Source organism: Peromyscus maniculatus, chromosome 3 (assembly GCF_049852395.1).
Source record: "Peromyscus maniculatus bairdii isolate BWxNUB_F1_BW_parent chromosome 3, HU_Pman_BW_mat_3.1, whole genome shotgun sequence".
In the NCBI taxonomy this organism is placed as follows: Eukaryota; Metazoa; Chordata; class Mammalia; order Rodentia; family Cricetidae; genus Peromyscus; species Peromyscus maniculatus.
The window spans coordinates 54,520,571-54,529,749 of record NC_134854.1 but is presented as its reverse complement, the minus strand read 5'-3'; the positions used below and the strand labels follow the sequence as shown (position 1 = coordinate 54,529,749).

At 37.3% G+C, this 9,179-nt stretch overlaps 1 protein-coding gene across 1 annotated transcript in view; it reads right to left on the bottom strand.

Annotated features, from left to right (window-relative positions):
• Window positions 1-2,071: 2,071 nt before the first annotated feature.
• Window positions 2,072-9,179, bottom strand: part of Ptn (pleiotrophin) — an 85,039-nt gene continuing 77,931 nt past the window's right edge. The window contains exon 5 of the mRNA XM_006996658.4: window positions 2,072-2,873. Coding sequence (XP_006996720.1) covers window positions 2,818-2,873 — 56 coding nt within the window. The 3' untranslated portion in view covers window positions 2,072-2,817. The remainder of the gene's footprint in view (window positions 2,874-9,179) is intronic.

Genomic DNA, 9,179 nt, shown 5'->3' with positions numbered 1-9,179 from the left:
TGGTGAACAGTTTCTTACACCAGTTCAGTGCTTCTGTGCACTTAACATCTTAACAAGATGTTCAAAGTTCTCAGAACGTAAGGAGAGTTGAATGTGTGCGTGGTGAGGGAGTGAGGATGATTAGGACTGCCATTCCTTTTTTTTTTGTTTTGTTTTGTTTTTCTTTACAGTGAATCAGGGAGTTGTTATATAGTATCCTGAGAGTCCTGGTTGACATGGCAGAGAACCCTGCCTGCTTGGATTCCTGCCTTGTCCTGTGACTAAAGGAGCACTTCATGGTTATTTTCAGGGCTGCCTTTCCCTTGGGAGACTCTGTTCTAGTTCACCTTAATTCATTATTGATTCATGGTCTATTGCTTTTCTTACATGATGATGACTGACAGAGTTAATCTGGAGTCTAACAAAACTTACTGCAGACTCTTTCATCATCCCGCCCTTTTGTAATATGCTGTCAAAACCCCACTTGAGACACTGCTTTTCTATCCTCTTTTCCATCCATCCCCATGAATACCTTTTCCTATTAAGGCCAGCACATAAAAGGACTACATTTACTATTCACGTTTCTGTCAGTTGTGCTTTACAGGGTACTCTGATTTTATTAAGCACCAATACCTAAGATGCCTACAAGTTTATCTTTTTTAAGTTCTCCACTGGCAGCTGGCTTTGTCTTGGTGCTGAAATAGACTTTTCAGCATTCCTATGCTGTGGATGTCTTCCTGTATGCTGTGAATATGTGTTGCTCTGATTGGTTAATAATAAAGCCATTTGGCCTGTGGCAAGGCAGCTTTGAGGCAGGTGAAAAATCCAAACAGACAGACAGAAAGGGAAAGGAGAAGCAGAGAGACACCATCTCATCATCCAGGGAGCAGCATGTAATGGGATGCAGGTAAAGCCATGGACATGTGGCAATACACAGATTAATAGTTATGTGTTAATTTAAGATATAAGAGCTAGCTAGCAAGAGGCATGCCATAGACTATACGGTTTGTAAATAATATAAACCTCTGTGTGTTTATTTGGGACCAAGCAGCTGTGGGATATGGGTGCAAGAGATTCATATCAACCACAGGGCTGGGGCAGGACCAGAGAAATCTTCCAACTATATTCCCAGCTCAGGTGGAGTCTTAGACAAGAAGGCCTGCATAGTTTAGCTGCTAATATCATTGGCTGCACATCACAGCCACATGTAATTAGAAGTTCTGTGGCTATCCCATGATATGCAGAACTACCATCTCTGAAAAAGGGTTTGTAATCATCTTGTTAGACAGGTATCTGCTTATCAAATCTGATTATGTCAAGACTTTGTATCACACTCAGCAACTTTCCAGAGACTTTCTTTCCTGAAAGGCAGAAGTGTGGGCTTGTTTACTCAAGACTGCACTTTGATGTCAGCAAAGGAGGGAGCCCTCAAACTCTTCTGGATTTGTGGTACATAACAGAGTGCAAATTCTTGGTTTCTGGAAACCCTCAGTTTGCATTTTGTCCCTATGGTCTTGATCTGTTTTGTATCAAGCTAGCCCAAACTCATTCAATGGATGAACCTTCTTCTCTTGCCTTAAACACTAGACTAATTGAAGCCTTATTGAAATTTGTTGAATTCCTTAATGAATTACTCAATACTGATACAAATCAAAAGTCTCTTATCTAAAGTGTTTGGAATGAGGTGTACCAGATTTAATCTTTTTTTTTTTAACTTCATAATTTGGCTGCACAACATGAGATGTCTCAGGAATGGGATCTGTCACTAAATATTGATTTGTTTCTTATACACCTTGTACACATAATCCCAGGTAAGTGTATGCAATACTTCTATGTGCCTGCATTTCTGCTGAGTCTTCCCCAGAGCCATGGGTGCAAGTTTCCATGTGTGAGGTCAGGTCTGTGCACAAAAGTGTTGAGGCTTTGGTGCACATCAGATTTGGTGTTTGGGGGTGCTCGGCCTGTACAATTTACCAAAACACAAAAGAAAAGAAAAAACACTTGAGTAACATTTGTGCCCATGAGGAATTTAACTAGCTTGCATGATGGACTTTTACAGCATGGCTGACAAAAGGAGAATTACAATATGAAATTACTGCACGCAAAGCACCTTTTATTCAGCATCAATTTGATTTATTTCCCTAGATTTTTTTCCTCGGATGGAAAAATTATTTCATCAAGAAACCAAAGTTTCTGCCAAAGTGAGTTTCATATTTTAATGCTTTTCTTATAAAACAAAAATCAACATTGTACTACATCATTGTTTTGCCTTTCTCCTTCTCTCGATTTGCTAATTTTTAAAGAAAACATCCACCAGCAGAAAACAATGTATTTCTCTCCAATAGAATGATTATATTTTATTGCTGCTTTGTTTAGTTTATATTTTTCTCAATTGGAAAAAAAAAGTTTAGGTGAAAATCTATCTAGCAAGAGAAGTAGTTTACATGGTTGTAACATTTAAATTGCTGCCCAAGAAGGGGAAAATGTAAAAAAAAAAAAAATTTAAAGAAAAAAAGATTTAACTGTGAAACATCACATAACTTCAAAAAACTTACCTCAATTGCCTACCACCTATCACATACTATAGCTCAACTTCCTAAACAGTATTACAGTCCTTTATTATAAGCCCCTATTGGGTCTATGGTATACATTTTTAAAAAAACAAAACAAAAAAAAAAAACGCTACTACAAAAAATTTTCTTTTCTCTGTTTTTTTTCCTATCACATACTTAAGCTACAGATAACAGTTGAATAAAAAGCCTACAGTAGGTATAAATGTAATAGTTAACTATCCTGTTTGCTGATGTTCTTTTCCTGGTCCACGGAAGGTGGCACCTTTTAATCCAGCATCTTCTCCTGCTTCTTGCCTTCCTTTTTCTTCTTCTTTGATTCTGCTGCAATTTAAAAGAAAAAGAAAATAGCATCAAGGTACTAATCTATGAAAGGAACGCCAATTTTCTTATAACTGGCCAAGATCAACACACAAGATGTTTGCTCCCGTGAAGTTGCCAGTATGTGTGCATGTGTACAAACAAGAGTTGGGGGAGTACATATAAGAATAGGCAAGAAGAACACAGCCTATCTATGTGAATAGTTAAACATGCTTGTTACCTTGTTGGTTGCCTCCATTTGGAATGTCAAACATGTTTAAGGGTCCTGCTTAGAAAACTTATGTAGCAGGCTGGCCTCTCTTAGGAATAAACCAGGCCTCTTCTTGATGGAAGGCTTTAGTAGCCTTGCTTAGTTCCAATGCTTTCACAGTCCCTTCAACTGGAAATGTTCATTAACATTCACTTTTTTTCTTTCTAAGCAAACAGTTCCAATGTGCATCTAGTCTGGATCTTGACAGCTACTAACATATTCAGGCAGCTCTTTATAGTAAAACTATGGACCATATAGTATGTAGTCGAAGGGAGCTTTGTCTAAAGGATCATACAGAGTTGAGTAAATCAAACAGAGGGTATCAACCCCCTTTATACTAGATCCACTCATAAACCCATTAGGAATTGCACCAAATGGCTCCATCCTTTTCTTTTCAATCTTTTTACTATCTCTCTTTTACTGATATGAGAACATAATGAGTCACATTTGGAAGGTTAACATTGCTTTCTTATTTTTAAGAATGAGACCTGAATTAACTCTGTGGATAAAGTCAGTTTCATTTCAGTAGTCTTCAAGGTGACCATAAGACAAAGCTTTGGTGTGATCATGAGGGTCCCCACTTGATCTAGGGCAGAACTTCACTTGGTAAAATCAAGTGCTTTATAATGATCATGCAGTGGCCACTGTGCAAAGCATTAAGAGCCAGGAGGATCCAGACAATGATGTGTAACAGTAGGGAACCTTAGTTCACATTGAACAGAACCAAGTGGTATGACATACCAAATGTTAACTCAATCCCCAGGCTCATCATCACTTTCTCCGTCCTGCACTGAGACTGTGAAGCAGACATGCTTGCCAGAAAATGAGCAACTGTGAGACATGCAAGAGGAAGGGCTACCTCCTGGAAGAATGTCTGCTTTGTCCCTTCAGTGATACCTAAGGGACATCCTTGTTCCAGACATTTTAAATGTATTATGGGCACATGTAGACAAAAAGAGACATGCATACATCATGGCTACACACTGATGTTTTAGCTCCCTGGGTTTGTAAACTCTCATCCTTTCCTTAGCCAATGACTAAGTTTATACAGGATAATGCTCAAAGTTGGGATGCAGACACAAGATGATTGTAGCTCTGTAGCAGTTAGCACTATTACATTAGAGATGCTATTGTATTTGCAATGTGTTGGAAAGTGTTTCTAAAATCCTGAGGCTTTCTAACAAAACAGTAAAATTCCAAATGCCTCCTATTGCTATGAATCATGAATATAAGCTTCATCATTATTATGGTCTCCAAGAACCAAGAGACTTATTGCAAAGAATAGCAACTACCTGATGTTGTCTACTGTGTGAAGATGTATTGCTGTGATTGGTGTAATGAAGTGCTGAATGGCCATTAGCTAGACAGGAGAGGATAGGTAGGATTACATGGGAAAGAAAGGAAGAGGAGGAGGAATCTAGGCATGAGCAATTCACCAAGGAGATGCAGAGGAAAGCAGGATGTGCAGTATGGAGATGAGGCAAGAAGTCACGTGGCCAAACATGGATTGAAAAATATGGGTTAATTAAGTTATAAGACCTAGTTAAAATCAAGTTTAGCTAAATGCCAAGCTTTCATAATTAATAATAAATTTCCTTGTCACTATTTGTAAATTGGCAATCTGAAAAAAAAAAAAGGCCAAACTAGAACTATCAGTAGGAAAGACAAAGGAAATAATAAGAATGGGGAGGAATGATATGAGCCATATAGCAATCCATCCTGGGCCCATTTTCTCCATGCAGAAGCACTGAGACTTTTGTTAAGAGCATACCAAAAAGCAAGCGCCAACTTACAGCATTGCTTCCTGTCACTGTCTGACATAGATCAGCCCTGTGTTGGGGAAATCAGTCAATCTGCATTTGTTTTCTGCCAATTGGTAAGAATAAAGCCTGCATCCTCATGGAAGAATATGGGGAGTACTGTGTGAGATGATGGCCTCTGAGATCCCACTTCACTACAACTGCCTCCCAAACATCCATTTATTCAGTGAGAAATAAATATGCATGCCATCTCCACTATAGATCAGATGCAGCTTGAGATTCTCCCATGTGAAAGTGAAAGGTGAAAGGAACAAGCTGCATCTTCAAAGAGTTGACATCACAAAAAATCCAAAGAGAAATGTTTTCAAGATTGTTCTATGTGTATATTTCAAATGTTTAAAGTATTTTAAAGGCCACACTTATGTTAAAGATCATGCCAGGGTTTTAATAACTTTGAGGCCAATTTTCCTTGCTAATTTACTGCAAATGCATTGCAGATTCCTGTGACATGAAATAGAGAGCATCCACAAGGAAGATGAATTACTAAGAAGAAAAATGTTTATGAATACTAGGCAGTATGAAAAAAAGATCATTTCTCCCCTCTGAGTTATTTCATCATTCTTAGAAATATTAATAACTTTCCTGTTTTTAAATGTAGCATGAGCTCATGTAGACAATATAGAAACATTTACATGTTAACAAGAGTTGTCCATCATTTCCCAATATGGAAACAAAATGGTTATTGGTAAATTCTACTTGTATTTCTTCCTATTGTTTTTTATTAGGAATGCACTGAAAACTGTGAGTGCTAGAGAGATGGCGCAGTGGTTAAAAGTATTTGCTGCTCTAGCCTTGGACCTGGGTTATGTTCCCAGCATCCACATAGAACTCCAGTCCCAGGGAATCTGATGCCCTCTTCTGACCTCCGTGGGCATATGTGTAGACAAAACACTCATACACATAAAATAAAAATAAATAAATATTTTAAAATCTGTTGAATCGACTTTCTGCAATACTTGTATAAACCTTGAAACATGACCAAGTAGAATTCCCTGACATAAAATAAAGTAACCCTTATTTTTAACAGTTCTTCTTTTGTAGTTCATTTGGATTGCTGTCATCACTTTTGTTGTTTTTGCTCACAAACCAAGAAGCTTTAAAATTTCTGTCTGAGTATAGATAATAAGGAGAAGATTTCCTGGATAGAAGAATAGAGCATTTTGAAGCTCCAGATCTGTATCACAACTTCACTTCTTGTGAGTTCTAACCTAAATTTTTATCAGCAGTTTCTATGGAATCTTATCACAGTCAATTTGCTCCACAAAACTGAATAATCAAAGAACAGGAGTCATCCCTTCTTCCTCTCTCCCCAGTCCTTTAGGAACAACTGCTATGCAGTTGACGGAGTAACTTCTAAACTATTCTCTATACTAGGAAAATGAGAGAAATGGTGTCAGAAGGCAGCCCTGAGGGAGTAACAGCCATTTAAACACTTTAAGGACCAGTACTTCCGCATTAAATTGAAGAGGTGAGTATTCTGGGGCAGATTTATCTCAGTTTCATAGCAAAAATGACAGGGAAGAAGAGAGGTCATGTGGTGGTTAGAATAGGAATGGCCCCATAGGCTCTTACATTAGAATGGAATGCTTGGTCATTAGGGAGCCTCACTACTAGACAAGGCTTAGGAGGTGTGGCCTTGCTGGAGGAAGTGTGGTACTGGAGGTGGGCTTTGAGGTTTCAAATGCTCAAATCAATCCCAGGGTTTCTTTTGTCCTGTTGCCTGTGGATCCAGGTGTATAAAGTGCAGCTCCTCCAGAGCAATGTCTGCCTGCTTGTAGCTATGTTCCCTCCATGATAATAATGGACTAAACCTCTGAAATTGTAAGCCAGGCCCAATTAAATGCTTTTCTTTATAAGAGTTGCCATGGTCATGGTATCTCTTCACAGCAATAGAACACTGGCTAAGACAGTATAAGAAGAATGAAGAGGAATTATATGAGCCATACTATGTGGTTCTTGTATCTCATATGGCTATTAAATGTACATAAAACTAAAAAGGAAATTATGAGAGAAATGATGTCAAATATCAGCCCTTGTTTCCTGTTGGCTTGAGCTAAGTAGCTTTGGTTCAGTAAAGCAATGGGAGAAATCAATGACAACAACAGAAATAAGTCACTCTATCCTAGTGGATAAAATAAAAGACTCAAAAGTGCATGCTGTGCTTTCAGAGTTCAGGAGTCTACTATGAGTTTGTTTGGGTCAATGAATTACAGTAACCTACCAAATGAATAGGAACCTATCACTACCATATAGAAAAATCATAGTGTAAATACATCCTGAAGGCTGGATATCATCAAAATAGTTAATATATTTGGTAGACCTATTTAAAGTGACTCACTGGCACTTAAGAATGAGCTACCTCATTCACAAGAAATGTATGATTTCTCACACTGCACCTCAAAACTGACAATGAGCTTTGTGGACCCAGAAATGCATGACTCTTTTTTTTTTACCTCAATCCAGGTTCTAGTTGCCTGAGCTCTCCAAAAATGCTGACTTTCATTAAATTCTCACTGAGTTCCACTTGAATTATATACATATACATATACATATATATATATTTGTATTATATATATATATTTATATTACAAACATAAATATTTGCTGTGGAATAATCCTTTATACACTGTGTGAATACATGTCACTGTGATTGGTTTAATAAATAAGCTGACTGGCCAGTACCTGAACAAGATAAAGTTAGGCAGGAGAGCCAAACTGAGAGTGATAAGATGAGAAAGGACAGGGTGAGAGAATCACCAGCCTGATGGAGAATGAGTCAGACATACTAAATGGGACAGAGGCAAAAGCCATGAGCCTCAGTGTGGCACATAGGTTAATAGAGCTAGTAAGAGCTAGTTAGTAACAAGCCTGAGCTATTGGCATTTGTAATTTATATTAAGCCTTTGAGTGATTATTTGGGTGTAGGCAGTTGGGACAGGAAAAATCACCTACAAATATTGTTAAATATTAAAATATATTGATATTAAATCATTATAAAGTCATTTAATAATATATGCTGTTAATATGATTAATAATATATAATATATTAAATATTATACACAGTTGTATAGTACAGGAAGATTATTTATTTCAACCAAATAGAACCAAGTTAATAAAAGTCCCTAAAGAAGTTAAGTATTTTCCAAAGGAACTCACACACCTATCATAAACTTATAAATAAATAAACAAATATCAATAAATAATGTGAATAGATAATAATGACAAATAAAATAATGTAAGCCAAGTTTATTTTCCTTTCTACAAGTATCCCAGACTCCTTTTCCTGCCAACTTACCACATTTTTTGTGTTTGAGGGGAGGGGACGGGCATATTATGTCTTCATTGCTTTCTCAGTAATTTTATAATGTACTTTCTATGTACAGTTGACACAAGAGAAAAGCCAGCCATGTGTTCATGTGTCAGAGTCACTGACTGGCTTGACACTTGAATATATCAGGTAGAAAATGGACAATTTTTTATTATTATTTCACTAATGTAATTGCATAACCCTCATATTTTAACCACCTATTCACACACACAGATTTTTCTGCAAAATTCTCTCCTCTTTCCTGAGTTGGTGAACCACTGCCATGACCTTGCACTCAGCAATGCCTTCCCTACTGACTTCTTCCACCCTGAGGCAACAGGGAAGATATCTAAATATTTAATATATTATTTCTCAAACAAGGACTCAGGTAGAACATTTGCCATATTATAGATGATAAACAATTATATTGATGGGATCTGTTAGAAATGTCACATTTCCACTTAGCTCACTATTGTTTTCCACCACCATACCTGATAAATACTCTAATATAAGAAGATCAGCACCAATAAAAATAATTATGATTCACAAAATGAGGAGAAGCTTGAACTTCAGGATGTGAAGATTTTTGCATCCTAAAGTATAACCCTCTGAATTGTTCCTTGTTTGCTTCCATATGAATTTTTCTCAGGGGTTCAAAAAATCATTGGCATGGATTAAATGAGGGTTTTTATGGGTTAAATGTGTTCTCCAAAGTCCATGCTAAAATTTCAATCCACGTATCTCATAGAGCCAATATATCTGGAGATAGAGCCTTTGCAGGAGTAATTCAGTCAAAATGAAGGCCTAATCTGGTGACTGCTGTCCTCAGAAGAGACAGTTCACACACAGTGAGGACACTGGAAGAAATCAGTCATTTCCAAGCCAAATGGAGAGATGTCAGAAGATACCAACCTACACAGATCTTGTTCTCT